Raw genomic sequence first — 18,668 nt, 5'->3', positions numbered from 1 at the left:
GGATTGTGAAATGTGCATGTACTATATATGGGCTAATATTTTACTCCTATGTTCAGTGTGGCCTTGGTTACATCAGCAAAAATTTGAGGTTTTTCGACAGTTAGTACATTTTTATGAAAGATTATGAAAACTTTCCCATGCAATTTTTTTTTTTTTTATATTCTAACATTTCACACTTTTTATTTATTAGCAATTATTTAAAAAAAAATTTAAAACATCTAAATCTGGTTAGGATTTTATACCAACTCAAAATGTTTGATTATATCCTTAATATATAGCAGTTCTCGCATCAAGTTTGGTTTTCTTTTTGGTTTCTCAGCCATGATTACTAAGTTTTGCTAATTAAAAGGTTTTTTATATGCATATTACCAACATTTTATTAGTCGCAGGAAGAAAAAAAAAATTCCGCATGAAGTGGCGAAATCACGCAGTCTGTGACGGACAAATCATTAATGGCTGGTCTATGTGGTAATATAGTACATTGGGAAGGACATCCATGTGCTCAACTAACATTCATCGACCTCAAATATGGCTTATTATCTACAATATGTATGTAGTAGCAACTTTGCATCAGTTCAATCTAATGTTACCCTAGAAAAATGAGTTCACGTGTTTGTGCGGAGAGTGGAAGCTGAACTGCAGGACAGATGGTGGCCCTGATGTGATCTTTGCTCTTAAAATACTTAGTCATTTTTGGTCATAGAGGTAAGAGTAAGGCATATTTTGTATTTGTAAAGACTCTACATTTATTCTTGTGCACTCAGAATAACAACGAAACATTGTGCTTTTGTAAAATAATGAAAGCAAACAGGATGTGCTTTCTGCCATCTCGGTCTGTGAACTTCGAAACTCTGTGTATTCTTGCCTTATTATAGACATGAAAAATTATCCCTACCACATTCATAATTGTTATATTTGCCAGTGCCTTTTTTTGTGTGCGCTTGAGCGCTTATTAGGCAATGTAGGCAACTAAAGGCTCATTATTATGATTTATATGGTTTATTAATAAAAGTGTGATTAATAGTCTACTGATGCTTAAAATGAACAACTACTAGTCGACCAGAAAAAAACTTCTGTTGAGGGCAGCCCTAATGCATATTGAATAATTGTTTACGAGAATCAAACATATAAGAGGCTGACAATTAGCTGAATATATAGCATACATGTTTAATTAATGACATTTAATTAATTATTATATTTTTTTACATTTATTTGAATATGGCAACATAATATTCCCTCTACTATATTTGTTATGAATAAATCTCTGACAGAGAATATCAGCCAATCAATGTGTGCACAGTTAGTAAGTATGCTGACATCATCCATAGCAAAACTCATGGCTAGAAACTTTTACTGCTATTTAGGAGAACTCTTAGTGTAAGATAAAAATGTTTGCGAATTCGGGCCACGGTGTGCAAATAATAAATGACAATGATACTGTAAAAATAAATAAATAAATAATAATAATAATAACATACAATAGTTTAGTTTTTTTTTTCCTTGATCAATTTATTTTAAGAAATAAGGTCAATATTGTTTTAATTATGTTTGTTTTTAGACAAAGTTGTATATATATATATTTTACATTTAAATTTATGCATTTAGCAGACACTTTTATCCAAAGTGTCTTACAGTGCATTCAGGCTATACATTTTTTACTTATGATATGTTCCCGGGGGAATCAAACCCCCAACATTGCGCTTGATAATGCAATGCTCTACCAATTGAGCTACAGGAACACCATAAAACAGTTGTTTTAAATAGTAAAAAATCTTTCAAAATGTAACTGTTTTTGCTGTACTTTGGATCAAATACATGCAGGCTTGATGATTAGAAGAAACTTCTTTAAAAACAATGTGTTAGGGTTCAAAAATGTTTGACTGGTAGTGTATACTGTGAATAAAATTGTTTATCCAAAAAAAAAAAAAAAACATCTAATCACTTACCTTTATTTTGTTTCTATTATATACTTAAGAAAGGAGATATTAGGCAGAATGAGGTGTCATTCAGTTAATTTTAGTAATTAAATATTAGTAATTAAATGTTAAATAAGAAGGTTTCTCTGTCATCTCATTTTGTGTCAAATATATTTATTTGTATAAATGAATTGTATAATGATTGTAATTACATAATATTATTTCCCAAAGCTGAAGTGATTCGATTTTCTTTTATTTATTACGTATAACAATATTTTAACTAATTACAAGAGCTGAATAATCAATCAAATTCTACTGATTAATCAGTAAAATAATCGAAGATTAGTCGATTAATTGTTCTAATGATCATTAGATTAACATGTATTTCAATCATTTATTATCATTTTTAATTATAAATTATTTTTTAATTATTATTAATGTATTTAGTTTTTTTGTGAACTATTCCTTTAAATAAATAAGGTCAACATTGATATCATTTGTTGTTGTGAAATCACTAGTAAATTTCACAAACAGTTACAAAGAAACAGCAGGTAACACGTTGAATAGGCTTACAATGTAAAAATGTTGAAGTACAAAGTAAAAATGTATTCAATTTGTGCTTTATTTACAACTTCGAAAAACATCAGCAACAACTAAAACAGGATCTGCGGCTCACCAAAGAACAATATTCATGGATGCCCCATTTGCTGAAGGCTATTCTACTAGCAGGCCCCGTTGAAGTTCATTTGACCAGTGAACCATCAGTTTTCCCATGCGACCCACTGTAGTGTGGGTCTCTAGAGGGCTTTACCCCGTTTCTTAGAGCATCTGTTCTGCTACCGTAGACGTCTCCACTTATTTCAATCTATTTAGCTGCAGAATGACGAGTCTAAAAGTGGGTGAGCGGACAAAGAAAGACAATGCTTGGAGGAGAAGAGAACAAGGAGTTACAAAGAGATTAAAAGAGGAAAGCAACGAGCAGTAAAAACAGGTGTCGTACGAAAAGACGGCAATCACGAGAAGGCATGTCACGACGGGTAACAAACTCCCAAATATTTCAGTCACAAAGACTGAGAAGCTGCTTCTCCAGGTGTGTTTTGAAAGCTTTATGGATTCACACAGAAAACTGTGTGATAGCAAACTGGGTTTAATAATAGACAAATCCTTCAATATGACCCAAATAGATATTCTTTTTTTCTTTCTTTCAAACACACAGATACCATTTTCCCTGCTCCTTCATGGCCGTTTTGAGTCTAACTCTTGCGAGTTCAAAATAGGACTTTCTGTGCTCCATAAAAACATACAATTTGCATGCGATCACTCAAACAACTCATTACGGACAGTAAAACAAAACACTGGCTGCATGTTCAGAGTAACAAATGACATTTTAATAACTTGTTTGTATGAGGAGAAAGTTCAAATAGCAATAAATCCTTCAACGCAACAATGTGATTGTATATATTAACGTGCGTAGTATATAATTAAAGAAAGTGGGAACAATCAAATGTATTTCAATCTGTCTGGCATGTAAAATAAATATTTAATTCTTTCAACACAGAATAATACAATATAATTGCATATTATATATTTATTTTTAATTGCAAATGTTATCCTTTTTATTTTTTACTTGGTATTTTTATTGTGTTTTTTTATTTTATTAGAATACATTTAATATTTTTATTTTTAATCGTTATTTTATTTTGATTTGTATTCTTTTATTTACTGTTATTTTATTGTAGAGGTTTTTATTAATCAGCCATAACTGAAAGCCACATTTGAATTTTATTTATTTTAACTTTCAATTTGAATTGTTTAATCTTAATCGCATTTGCAGCCATGAAAGCCACATTCAACTATAATCAATGCAATAAAATATTTGCAAACAATGTCACATATACACACACATATAATTTATGTCAGGAGATCCCATATTAATTTATTATGATTTTATTTTAATAGTAGATATTATGCTCGGAACTAAGGTTACCATGGTAAAAAAAATACATCAAAATAATGTTTTATACCTATCATTGTTTATATTTATTTTTATTTTTTTCTCTGCCACTTGCTGGCAACAATCTTGACGTGAAACTTGTCTGAGTGTTGTTTACTGATAATATCACATAGTTTCCTTGGGAACAGAGATTTCCTTATCTGCATTTCCATAAATAAAATTATGAGTAATCCATGCCTTTATGCATCAGAAGACAACAAAGTTCACTGAAAAAAAAAGAAAGAAAACAAATCATGCATTGGGACACACTGGCCTGTCCAACACTAACCACTCAATCGTCTCTGAGCGTCCCATTTCTTTTGCAGGATTTCCAGTGGGTGCCACATTAATTATTAGGGTCTATTTATAGGACCCCATTACCTGCTCCAAAAAAAGCCTGTCATTCCCAAAGCATGGTTTTTTTTTAAAGGTGGATGCTGAGATGAATTATCTGTATCATCTTTTGAGTGACCTTGGTGGGTTTTTTGATTATTCAGAGCCAGACTTTCATCCTGTGAGATACCTTTGCAGAATTTCACACGTAAGGCCATGGGTTTATTTAGATGATGTGTAATTAATGTGGCTGAAATTATGGCGCACACTGTGATTGTCAAAGAGATCAGGCAGTACAAACATAGCAGCTATATTGGTTTATGGGTCGATGACAAATGAGGATGATCAAAAGACAAAATAAAAGTCTAGTTCATGATCATCTTCTATTAAGGTTGGTTTTATACAATGAAAATAATTTTGCACAAAGTTTATTATATTTACTATATTATTAATTTTTATTTGTGCGCATTTCATTGAAAGAAATTTCTTATGTTTGTCAAGGCTAATTATATGATCATAAATACAGTGAAATTGGCAGTATTGAGAATATTAGTACAACTGATACATTGATGTTATTAAAGTAAAAAACATTATTAAAATGAAAACATTAAATTTTAAATATTATATATATATATATATATATATATATATATATATATATATATATATATATATATATATATAAACATGATATTCTACTATTATAAAAAGTTATACTTTATTCAGCAATGATGCATTGAATCGATCAAAAGTGACAGTAAAGATATTAGGACATTTATGACGTTACAAATAGATTTATATTTGAAAAGAAAAAGTATGTTATCCTATTTATTTATTTGATTTATTTGCTTTTATTAGAACCATTATTAATAGCTGAGCACCAATTTTTTTTTGTTTTTTGTAAGTGTAAATTTCTAAAAACAGCATGACATCATGACATCTTGCATGCAAAATTGTCTTTATAACTTTTTTAAAATCAAGCGTATTCTCATTAAAACCACAGTACAGCCTTGTACAAGTAGATATTTGTTTCCATGTGGACACATCTGTTTATGCCCACCCAGCAGGTGTTGTGTAGCGCCCCAGTCACACCCCCATCAGAGGGATTTCTCCGGCCTACTGTGGCTTATTCTAATTACAAAATGGGTGAATTCTCCTATTAATATCCATTTAAAATCTCGCTGAGCACTGAAAAGTCATTATCCCGGTGCTGAGAGTGTGCCACGCTCAAACGCGAGCACGTGTGGGCCTCGGCCAGCCTGGAGTTAAATCAGAGGGATTTACATCGTCCAGCGCTGTGAAATCATGTAGATCTGACAGCTCAGGGAATTATGGGTGATGGCTGTTGTACCGAACGGCAACTTTAATTACAGAAAACAGGCTCGCCGCCCGTGGTAATGCTGAATGCGGACTTTTCTGAAGTGTTTAGGTCAGGTTGCACACCAACAAAATGCTACACGTGTTGTGTGTATTTCAGTATAATTTATTTTGAATATTTTTGGCATCATGTGCATAAATAGTCTTCCTTTCACTACATGGTTTCATAATAGAGCAACCTCTGATTGTAGTTCAAGGTAGCATTTATATGAGAAACAAATGTATCTTGTTATTATGGGAGACCAGTTCAGCCATGGGGGAAAATAAATAAATAAGTAAAAAAGGTCATTTGCAACATTTTTACTTCACAATTCATAATTTTTCTCCCCCGCAATTATAAAAAAAAAAAAGAAGGAGAAAGAAAAGTAGAAGAATTGCAAGAAATACACTCTGAAACTTTTTTGACTTGACAAAAATGTGACTTGTTTTTTTCTTTTTGAGAAATCAGATTTTACATCTCGGAATTCTGAGTATACCTCTCGCAATTATGGCTTAAAAAAATACATTCTGAGTTTATATCTCGCAATTTATACTTTTCCCAGAAATCTAAGTTTAGAGCTCGTAATTTTTACTTTTTTTTTTCGTTGAATGTTGAGGTTATTTATTGCAGTTCTGGCTCTTTTTTTCTCAGAATTGAGAGAAAGTCCAAAATATGAGATTCAGAAAAAAAAAAAAAAAAATCTTCATTTCTGTTTTATTTATTTATGTTATCCTATGGTGGAGACAAGCTTCCATGGGTTATGGTCGAGGCCTGTCGGCACTGAATTTTAAAAAGAAAAACAGAATTTTATGATTAAATGCACTGCTAATTAAGCAGGAAGAGCATAAGAATGTACAAAATAATCATTTTAATCATTTAAATTCACATACAGGTGATTGTGGGCATTCAGTTTAAGGAATGATTTCATAACAAAAGTAATCTTCATACAGGGTTTCTTAAAAGCACAGGCTAACGATTATTATTGATATTTATGGAGTTCATTTCAAGCAGCAACATGGGTCCGGCCCATTTTTTTTTTTTTTTTTTTTTTTTTACTGTAATGCATTTTAAATTATTGACTAGTTCTCTGTTTTTTTTTGTTTTTTTTTTGCTATTTACGTTTTTGGTTCTATATGTAAGCATATTATTTAAGCACTTTTTTCCATCCACAGTAACACTTAATAGTAACTTTCAAGAATAACTTCAATAAGAAACATGCTTAAAGTGTGTAATTTCTGCGCAACAAGCAGCACCAAAACCGAATCGCAGAAATAAAGATTGGTTTCCATAGCAGACATGCCATTGGTTGAAACATTACTTTAATTGACTCTTTATCATTTATTTAGTCTTTTTATTTAAGCTACCTTTTTGAACAGATCAAGAGTTCATGTAGATTCAAACATTAATATGTATGAATGTTTCAGACACTATAAATGTACATTGATTAATGATCTGTTGAGCATTTTGATATCCTTGAAAGTTACTGTAAAGTGTTACCAAATCCTGCACACCCTAGGGCAAACCCCATCATGTCTTTAATGGCAACATTTAGTTTACCCAAAAATGGCAATTCTGTCATCATCCACTCAGCTTCATGTCATCCCAAACCTGTACACCTTTCTTTTTCTACAATACACAAAAAGAGGATTTTATTGTATTTTTTCCCCTGATTTCGTTCAGTGAAAGTCAGTGGTGTCCACACAGTTCTGGACCCCACTGACCTTCATTGTACGGACAAAAACAGAAGAAGGTGAGTCGCACAGGTTTGAGACAACATGAGGTGAGTAAACGATGACGGAGTTGGGTGAACCATCCCTTTAAAGTCTCTGCAAATCCGTAATTGTCTATCGCTTCTTCTTCTGTTTAAGAGATTTCCTTCGTTTGACGATCATCTCATATAGTTTGTCCATCCCTTCATGGAGACCCTCGCCGATGATGGCGCAGGCCGGCTGGACGTGGTACGTGGTGGAGGGACTCAGTTCATGGAGGGCCAGGTGTTTCTCGATCTCGGTGACCGTCAGGGATTTAGGGAGGTCCTGCTTGTTGGCGATCACCAGCAGAGGAGTTCCTTGATTCTCCGCGAATTTGGTGACTTTATGCAGCTCCGTCTTGGCTTCCTCGAGTCGGTCGACGTCTACGGAGTCCACCACGTAAATAATACCGTCCGTACAGCGGCTGTAGGATTTCCACAGGGGTCTCAGCTTCTCCTGGCCACCGACGTCCCAGAAGTGACAGCTGATGCCTTTGGCGGTGCCATTGCTGAGTCTGATCTTCTCGGTGTTGAAGCCGATGGTTGGGACGGTGTTGACGAATTCGTTGAACTTTAACCGATACAGTACAGTGGTTTTACCGGCCGAATCCAATCCCAGCATCACAATGTGCAGGGACTGGAACGCAGCAATGTTGGAGAAACCGTTCCCCATTTTATGACGAATGTATGACGATCAATAAATCACATAGCAACCTTGATTCTACAAGCATGTGAAGACCAGCTCGAGGCTTCCAGGCTCCCGATTCATTGGTTATTTAGCTTTCAAACTCGATGGCTTGGAGACTGAAGGAAAACCACCAGGTTATGATCCCGTAAAGCGATCCAAAAAACATGCACAGGAGAGGCACCTCAATGTGTCAATGGTCCATACTTATCCACGCGAAACCATACCAGCATTCTTTGATCTCCATTACACATCATCCCATGCATGGTCGGTCTGGGAAGGGCGTTGGGTTCTCCTCCGGTTTTCAGATGATATGTTGTGCTGCAGACTGCAGACCAGCGTTTGTCTCCTCTGTATGTTTTCCGAAGAGCCCGATCAGATTTCGTCCCCACGCAGCATAAATCAGAGACACTAAGGTCAAGGAGCGAGGCGTTTCCTCAGTGGTGATAAAAACAAGCCGTCAGTGAGAGTAGATGGAGGTTTCCCCGCTGTGCTCTGCCTCAAACTGAAGCGCTGCCGCTGCTTCTGCTGCTGTCTGTGCGTGTGCATGAGGAATACAAATCTGTGTGAACTCCTCCCACACAGGGAAGAAGAAGCATGGAGACACCAGTTCATAAACTCACTTCACAACACCTCATGCAAAGCCACCGCGAGCACATCATGAGACTAAAAAACAAACAAAAAAACTTAAATGCTTAAGCTTTTATATATTTAAACTAATATATATATATATATATATATATATATATATATATATATATATATATATATATATATATATATAAAATACTAGTTTGCATTTTAGAAAATTACTAATATTTAATTTTAAGTTTCAGATTCATATGTTTGTAATTATGATTTAAAAAATTGTGACGTATTATTTATTTATATTTATTTTACATTTACATTTAGTCATTTAGCAGACGCTTTTATCCAAAGTGACTTACAAATGAGGACAATAGAAGCAATCAAAAACAACAAGAGAGCAATGATATATAAGTGCTGTAACAAGTCTCAGTTAGGTTAACACAGTACACGTAACATGGGATTTTAAATAATATAATAAATAAAAAGATATATAAAAACAGATATAATATAAAAAAAAAGAATAGAGCAAGCTAGTGTTAGGTCTTTTTTATAATTGAATAATAAATGAAGAGAAAATAGAATACAAAAAGATTAGAAAGGTAGTTAGAATTTTTTTTTCTTAGAATATAATATAATAGTGTAAAATAGTGAGTGCTAACATTTTAAAGTAACATTTATTAAAATATTTGAATGAGTATTAGGTTGAAACATTTTAACCCATTAGACTCAAAACATTGTTTAAGAGTCTGCTGACACCTAGTGTAAAAATACATTTATAACAACCTCTTTCCAGTCCTGATGGTTAATGGTAAAACGCACTTGGCTTGCTGTCCTCATTGGAGGCTCGAACCAGAGGGTTTGCTTGAGCTCCAAGTTCAGCCTCCTCATTGTGGTACCACACTGAGGGAGAAAATAACAGAAATAGAGGATGAGATGAGGAAGTGCAGGAATGCTGGAATAATTTGTGTATGTAACTTAATTTAAAATAATCTTGTAAAAGTGTGTGTGTGTGTGTGTCCGTGTGTGTGTGTGTGTGTGTGTTACATGTAGCTACTGTTGTACAGTTGTCAGCATATTACTAAAAACCAGTCAGGATTCAGGAAGTTGTTAAAGAGATGTAGTTGTAAAAAAATAAAAAAAAATAAAAAAAACCTTGAAAATGACTTAACTGCATGCTATGTTATTTATTCCAAGTTGTTTATTGTTGTTGTTGTTGCTGTTGTTATTCTGTGTGGAAAAATGTATCATATCCACACGGATATATGTATAAAACTATGAATGATTACAATATTTTTAAGAATTGTATTTATCTTTGGGGAATTATTACATAATCTAAATGTTTACTTGGGATTGTTGACTGCCAAGACTGTAGTATTACTTTTCTGCCAGTAGATGTCAGGATTGCAGAAGTAAAAAAAAAAAAAAGAGGATCCTTCCCAGAACAAGTGAACATCAATTTACTTACTACATAATGTTTTGACCGAAAACCTTTTCATCCACATCAGTTTAAAATGTAAGACTATTGTATCTGTGTAATAACAACAACAACAGAAAAATTACTTGGTGCTCACGTTTAGATAAAAGGTCACTTTCACCATAATTACTAACGCCTGATGTTCATAACGTTAATTCGTTTAGTCATTTCTGACATTATTTTTAGATGCCGGTTTACAAAGTCTCACACAATGTACCCTACAGCCCACACGCAAAGGTTTTAAGCCGACTGAAGCCAGTCTGTCTGGATGTGTGCACACGTGTATGTGTGTGTGTAAGGATGTCAATACAAAAAGGATTTAGGGAAGAAAACAAAATAGTGAGTTCCTGCCATTCTGACAGTCCTCTAAAAGGAAGGAAAGGGCTCAGGAAGGACTATGTGGGTCTTACAGAGAGGCTGGAATGGTTTATTGTGGCTGAACAATTCAATCCAGATCAAAGCTGGCTTCACATTTATATGGTCCTCAAAGAAGAGCGAGACTTCAAAATAAAATGCTACATACAAGCAAATATGTTCCAAAATTAAACACGCTGCCTAACTAAACAGCATTTTGAGGAAATTAAGATATTTCTAAGTTAGGCCCTGTCCAAAATGGCACACTTGATTTGCATTTTCGGTCTTAAAAACAGTCCTTTAAGTCCAAAACACTGCAGGATGTCCCATTTGTCATTTTAGTGTTCGGAAGGGTGCCTGCGAGATACAAACTTCTGCTGAGCCCTTAAACCTGCGATTAATTTTAAAGAAAGACTTTGTGCAATATTGCTGTGTGCTATGTATTTTTATGTTAAGAGTACCACATTGTTAGCTAAGCTACATGCTAACATGTATTAGTAAGTGATTGTAATAGGCTTTATCAACCCGATCTCAAGGCAATTCGTACATTTTTCACAAGGTGGCTTATTCGAACGAATTCGTACGAACACACTCGTACGTATTTTACGAGTTGCACAATTCGTATGAATTTGTCAGAATGACCTACACCTAACCCGCCCCTAAACCTAACCATCACTGGGGTTTAGACAAATCGTATAAAATCGTTCGAGTGAGGTTGTACAAATTCGTAAAAATAAGCCACCTCGTAAAGTACGTACGAATTGGAAGTGAGATAGCGTTGGCTTTATATCTTTATATGATAGAGTCAGTATATGCTTTTTGTAAACTTTAAATAGACAGATTTTAGATGCAATTAGTCAAGACCACTTACAATACAAATGTTAACAATTAACCTACAGTACGTTTAGTTAAATGTCGGGTGACATTTTATTATTAGCTTAATAATATAATGATTCGAAGAGTCCTTCAATATTTTGATTATATGGTATCTGTCATAAAAGCTGTAAGGTACATAAGGTGTGCTAATACAGTGTGCACCACATATAATACAATATAGTATAGTCTTTAATTCCTTAAGTGTGGCATGTCACATTCCAGTAAGTGTTATTCATTCAGAAGTTATTGACTCGTACAGCAAGTGAAGTAAATTGAGGAAGTGTTTTAAGACAGAGGACACTGGGACTCTAACTGCCCGAGGTTGCACCTTGTTATAAATGAGCTCAAACAGGTCCATGCCCTTAAGTCCTTCCTGTCCACTTCAACAGCTGCTTCAACAGCCAGCAGCGGGGGAGAGAGACAAGGGGAATAGAACGCAGACACACACACACACACACACACCACTTTTTCTATCCCTCGCTCTGGCACATACATATACAAATGTACCAAGGCGAACTATCTTATCTGTCTCTGTCACAAATCTATCTATCTATCTATCTATCTATCTATCTATCTATCTATCTATCTATCTATCTATCTATCTACTATCTATCTATCTATCTTCACTTAACGTGAGTTGAGTGTTTGAAATACATTCTTCTATGAGATGATGTGGCTATTTACACAGAATAAGGCACGCAACATATTTCATAGTATGATAATGATAAAGTGTCGATTAGCATTGCATTATTATATACTTTATGTAATTAGACAAACTCAGATAAACCATATAATACCATAGTCGTGTGTTTATGAGTCGCGTTGAATTAATGAAAGCAGTTAAATATTCGGATTATTCAGCAACCACTATAGGCATTTCCTGGGTTTCTTCTGTGGGGTGAATTTGAGTTTTCAGCGTGAGAGCGCCCCCTGGCCTTCGGATGGAGATTTACTGCTGATCACAGAATCATGCTTCACTGAAAGGTATGCATGACAATTGCAGCTTATGTCTAATATATATATATATATATATATATATATATATATATATATATATATATATATATTTACATTAGAATATTGTATTTGAGGATTTCATTTGAAAGTGTTAAATATAAATAAGTTTTATGGTGCTAAACATGCAACTAAATCCCAAAACTTTAACTCTAACTTTGGCCCTGTTTTTCCACATTCTTCAATAAAGCGAATTTTTCCATGGTAGACTAAAACAGCGGAGGATTTTGGATCTTACAAACATTTCAAGCTGAATATTTCAGAGCTCTATAGATGCCAAGGGGACATAATCCTCGGGGGTTAATGTAACTCCTGCTGCTCCAGAACGTCTTGTGTTCTTTACTCGCTATGGAAACTAGGACCTCCTCAGGGAGTTCCTTTGAGGTTCCTCAAAAAACTGCAAGCGAACAAACCCTACCATTTCATATTTCTCTCCTTTTAAACATCCTCTCACCCTTTCAAATGTGAAGCGGCCTCTTACAGTAATGTGTTTTGACGTACAAATTTGCTGTCAGCAGATTCTTCTCATCTCCTTTCTGTTTTACCAACAAGAGCTCCTGCGTGAGTAACAGGTAGATGAGGAGCCGCATTAACATGCAGAGAGGGTGCGTAACTGAGCAACAGGCCTAAATGGGATGTGCTAATTGGTTTCTGCTCCTGTGAGGCTCATCGATTTCGTATTTGATGATGCTGTAAGATCAACCAAAACACGATAAGCGTTCTTACATTAGATCAGGGTGATCAACCCTCTGAAACCAACGCTGAATCAAATTAGATTTATATTGTATGATAGTAATGCTAATGAAGCTATTTTGAGGCTACTTAAATTTGAACCCTTTTAAAGTTGTAGTATATTTGATACATAGTTTTCTATCACTGCCATGATCAACCCCTAATCTTTATACGATCTTAATACAAAATCTCTTATTATTTGTTATTATATTCATATTATATTATTTTCAAAATGTCCACCTCCTTGTCTTCTCCTCATATTTGATTATTTTAATAAAGGCAAAAGGAATATTTTATATTAATTCTGATATGTCAAAAATAATAGTTTGTGAATCTTTCACCAACTTACGCTTACTGCAGGGTTGCCAGGTTTTCACAACAAAACCTTCCCAATTGCTACTCAAAACTAGCTCAAAACGAGCTCAATTGCATTTCGAAGGGGGGTCCCCTTTAAAAATCACATTACGGGGGTAAAATACGCTGTTTTGGGTGAGGTTCCCCAGAAATATCGCGTAAATATCGCGTTATCGGGGTTGCTTCAACCTACGGACATGAAAAACAAACCATGGGAACTGTAAACTAGCAATTTATATACATACTTAAACATGTTTTTGACTACTACAAAACAAAAATAATTTATTTTGTTTTGAAAAAAACATACTCTAATAACCTAACATGCGCTGTAGTGTAATTTTAAAGCTCTTATTTGTGTTTCCAGTTCAATGATTTTCAGGAGCAACATCTGAGACAAAACCCCTTACTGCTTGTCGTGTTTACAATCCTTTCCTTCATGTTTATCTCTTTCCCAGCATCTCCCACACCATGATAATCTCTATCATTCTGTCTTTCACTCAGGTGTAATACAGTCCACTTGTTATCCACAAGTTCGGCCAAGCAGGAAACTCATGTTTTTCACAACAGATGCAAGCGCACACTAGAGACGCTGTCTTCCCCTCACTGCTCCGAAACTCATTATTCTGCTTTTGAAACAGATGGAATCAAGTTTGTTTGTGACGTGCTGAAAGTTATTAAGTGCTTCATACTTGACTCAGTGCTTTTGTAACAAGGCCTTTGTAGTCGTCCATGTTGAGAATACAGATACGCGGCTTTGAAAGACATGATGTGGAAAAGGAAGTTAAAGAACCTACATAATGTATTTTAGCACACCAATCCTTGGTGTCTTGGGTCTTAGCTTGCTAATTTCCCCTCTGTTTCATGATTAACTTCATAATTAATTTTCTGCATGCACAGTGCTTATTGTCTTGGCACCCACCTCCAAGACAGAATAAGAGTTTGGTTGAAGTAACATGTTTAATTGCTGGTGCCAAATTGTAATGAATTAAGCCCAAAACTGGAATGAGACCCTCAGCAATAATTGCTACTTTTCTCTATGGTGCAGCACTAATCTGAGGCAGGTTGATTCTCAGGAAACAATGCCATGTTCCTCTGCCTTTGTAACATTTTAGTGTACTTGGAGTACTTAATATTGAAAGAATATACTTAACTGAATGTATTGTTTTCAGAAACTTAATTGCATATTAATGGAATAATTCAACCAAGAATTAAAATTTGCTGAAAATGTACTCACCCTCAGCACATCCAACTGAATAAGACAGTATAAGTAATAGTTTGTTTCTTTATCAGAACAGATTTGGAGACATTTTGTATTATATGACTTGCCACAATGGATCCTCTGCAGTGAATGGGTGCCGTCAGAATGAGAGTCCAAACAGCTGATAGAAAAATCATATACATCATATAAATATAACGCTTCCTCCAATAAAAAAAACGCCCAAGCCCTGTTGCCCCCTGACATATTTGTTTAGAACCATTTTGGACTGTTTTTGCTGGTAATCAGTGCTCGATCTGTGCATATTTATTTCTCTCCTAATTCAGACAATTACTTTCCAGACTTTACTGGAGAAAGCAATATTATGGATAAAGGACTCATATTTTAGCAGAAAGCGACAGTTTGAAGTGAAAAATATTTGTGGATTATAGTGATGTTTTTATCAGCTGTTTGGTTCTGATGGCACCCATTCATTGCAATGAATCCATAGGTGATTGATTGATTGATTGATTGATTGATTGATTATTACGGAAAAAAAATAAATAATTTTTATACTAATCTTTAAATCTATCAGGTTTATATCAGGTTATTGTAATGTATCAGGTTTGACATAAAAAAAAAAAAAAAACACTGTGAAAGGAAACATTATTTTCATTATAATGTTCATTATAATGTGTGAAGAGTATGAATTTTAAATTACTGCAACAAGGTTAAAATAATTTTGCTTTTCATATTTAGTAATGAATAATTTACTTTGCAAACTATGACTACATAATAGGTTTAGAGATGGGGTCCAAACTTCAATGTGACCTCATTTTCAAGTCGACTTTTGTTCAGAATCCATTTCCATGTGATCAAAGACAAATATCGGTTTGTTTATCTGTTTTTTTATCTGACACAGGCAGGCTTCAGACCTCAGTGAAACATCATTCCTACACTCAAAGTCACAACTACATATCCCCTGAAGGACAGGACACTCTACATGCCACATCTCCACAGTGTCTAACAAATCAAAGTATGTCACATCAGTTCAAAACCCATCGGGAGCCAAACTCAGCATGGAATACATATTTAATCAGCTGATATGTGAGTGGCCTAAAGGGATGTCCCAGTGACAGACTGTGGGCAGAAGAGAGCTCATTTCTCTCACACAGATTGAGGAAATTGAAAGAAATACTGGAGTCCATCACAGATCATTTTTTTTACACCAGTACGCCGGCCTTATGACCTGACCTTGTGGAGTATTTCTCAAATTAAAAGCAATTGAAATCAAAAAGAATGACAAGACTGAGTACTTTTACCCTACAACCTGATTGCATCATTCTTAAGGCGTGGAAAAATTATCTTTCTCCAACTCAAAAGGATGTTTTCCCATCCTGAAATGATGCAGTTTTCCAGATGCATTTCTTTTCACACTATTGTCACCGAGCGTTTGCATGTGCTGTGTAATTATGGAAATAAGCTCTGTTGAGCCATCACAGCGAGCACGATCTGGACACCTTGTGAAATTGGAAATGAGTTAGCGTCGCTTGCCTGCCACAGATTTAGAAGATAGGAGTTCAGATTCAAAAGGATGCCAGAAGAGTGAGGGGAGATGCTTGTTGGGTTTTACTGCACTGAAATACGTTTGTGATTATGAAAAGGTTAAAGCTGTTAAATGTGAACAGTTTCTCCTGAAGTGAAAGCTCTTAAAGACAACAACAAATCGAAATTAGCCCCATCTATTTGCTTAAACATCCCTGGTCTTATTGTGAATAATCACTCATTGGTGTTAAATTAGAGGAGGCATATTAATTGTTTTGGTCTGAGGATCCCTGCCAATTATTATTATTATTATTTGCTTAACCACTTTAAAATGGCTTTTTGGTGCTTTTAGTCAGAACACGCAAAGAAAACGACACATACAGCAAGATGATATAACGTGACTTACCTGTCTTATCACTTGAAACAAACATCCATCCCTTTTTAAAAGTCTGTTGTAAAAGACTTTTCAGGTGTCCCCAGAATTTGCCTGTGAAGCTTCAGCTCAAAATACCCCACAAAAAAATGTATTATATCATTTTGAAAATGCCTGTTTTGAGTAGAAACAAGAACATGCTATATAAAAGCATGTCTCTTTAAATGCAAATGAGCTGTTGCTCCCCGCCCTCTTTTCCTGGATAGGGAAGTGCCTTTACAGCACGTAACTGCTAGAAAAACATCTGTTTGGTTTTGATTATCATGTCTATCGCTCTTAGCTCATATTTCTTAGCTCAAACATGTGTAGCTAGTGTATAGGAAGTGGCTGTGTTCTGATGATTTGTGCTGCCCGTTCAGATTGTGCTACCTCCCATTAAAGGTACAGGTTGTTGGACCTGCCACTAGAGGGCTCACTACCTAAACAATAACAATCGCATGGTTTGATGACGCCAAGAAGGAGCGTGGAATGATGGGATTTGTTGTCTTCTACCCAACCGCTGACGGCCATCAATCAGACGGAAAGATAAATCATGGATTTAACGCGAGTTCAATGATTAGCGCGAGTAGATTACATACAAAGTCAATGCAAAGACGCGGTCAGAATATGGATCAGACGCGTCCTCGCGCAGGTCTAGAGACGCGATGCCTGCGTTTGGCTTATATGCCACATTATGCTAATCTTGTTGATCGTTATAATAGCATACGTTTTCTGTAAAGATACAAATCAAAACAACTCACCTGTCGAGTAAAACACAAGCGAGATCAGCATCTCTTTCTAGTTAAAGTTTGTCGTGAAGCTACTTCCGCATTAGTCCATGACACTGTTGTCATGTGGTTTCTACATCAGTGAAGGAGGTAACAAAGGGTGACTAACGTCATTGACATGCGACTGCACTGCCCCGTGTCACTGTTTACAATGGGAATTTTCTCATGATTTACAAGTAGTTGAAAACATTAGAGATATTGTTAGTAATCAGCTGGACAAAATATATAACACTAGCCTAGTGGTTTTTGGATATTTTACTGCAAATATCTTACAAATTGTACCTTTAAACAGATAGGGAGCAAAAATCAATAGCGATATCATAGCTACCCTTTACCTAAATTTAACCTTAAATTGATGCAAATATATTTTTGGTAGCAAAATCTGCTGGATAGCATTTTTTTGTCGGTACACCTGCGTATGAGTACGAAGTTCCCTTTCACACAGGAGTTTATGTTAAAACACGCATAAGTTACAAATACACATTCGGTTATGTTTGTGAAGTAAACATCTGGAAAAGTGTATTAGATCTGTGTATTAAGTGACATCAGCACAATATACTGTACCTAGACAGCAGTCTATGCTGTTAACATGACCCAAAGAATAAAATAAAAGCAGAGAATCGCTTTCTGCTCTGGACTGAATAATGTCTATGGCCTTAATAAGAAGACATTTCTTACTTGAATGCTGCTTTTAAATGCTCAAACTTAGCGTGCAGATAAACGTGGTGATAAGATTATGGCAGTGGGGCTGGTGAATTGTTATGTCACACAAAAGTGAAATACAATTTTACATAAATACATACTATATTATAGGTTGTGTAGCTACACACACTGCCAACTCCAAAGTGAATTTTGCATAATAGGTGCCCTTTAATTCAGCTGTATCGTTAATGTTTTCAGCTTTCACTGAGAGGATGGATTCATCCCCACAAAGAGGAGCAGAAGGAGCTATTGATTTATTCTTCTAACTGTTATCCGTCCACTGCACTCTGCGGGATGAGGAGATGTTAATTAAAGGGCTTTACTTCAACAGCAAGGGCAAGTCAAGCTCTCCCCTCTCTCTCTCTCTCTTTCATATTAACTTTCCATTCCGGGTCCGTTTCTTCCACCTGCACATCATTTACCTTCAGCTCTTCCTCACAGGACTTAACCGTCCAAACAGGAATATGAATAAGACAGACCCGGCTCACGTCAGCTGCTCCCTCAGGAGACGTTTATGCTGTTTTACTGCTAGATTGGGTACTTATATAGGCTGTTTACTCACCTTTTATTGCTGCTATGAGACAAACGGGTGTTAATGAC

General features: G+C 35.2%; 1 protein-coding gene across 1 annotated transcript; it reads right to left on the bottom strand.

The window, feature by feature from the left end:
- Positions 1–6,450: 6,450 nt before the first annotated feature.
- On the bottom strand, positions 6,451–8,605 carry arl4ca (ADP-ribosylation factor-like 4Ca). The gene has a single exon (XM_052590670.1). It carries the CDS (start codon positions 8,020–8,022, stop codon positions 7,444–7,446), a length of 579 nt encoding a protein of 192 aa, XP_052446630.1. The 5' UTR covers positions 8,023–8,605; the 3' UTR covers positions 6,451–7,443.
- Positions 8,606–18,668: the final 10,063 nt, after the last annotated feature.

This window comes from Carassius gibelio, chromosome B22 (assembly GCF_023724105.1).
Source record: "Carassius gibelio isolate Cgi1373 ecotype wild population from Czech Republic chromosome B22, carGib1.2-hapl.c, whole genome shotgun sequence".
Classification (NCBI taxonomy): Eukaryota; Metazoa; Chordata; class Actinopteri; order Cypriniformes; family Cyprinidae; genus Carassius; species Carassius gibelio.
Note: the sequence above shows the minus strand (reverse complement) of the source record. Positions and strands in the feature narration are given on the sequence as shown.

What these genes read in the sequence shown, in the direction of transcription:
- arl4ca (XM_052590670.1), bottom strand. Translation starts at nt 8,022, where the DNA reads ATGGGGAACGGTTTCTCCAACATTGCTGCGTTCCAGTCCCTGCACATT.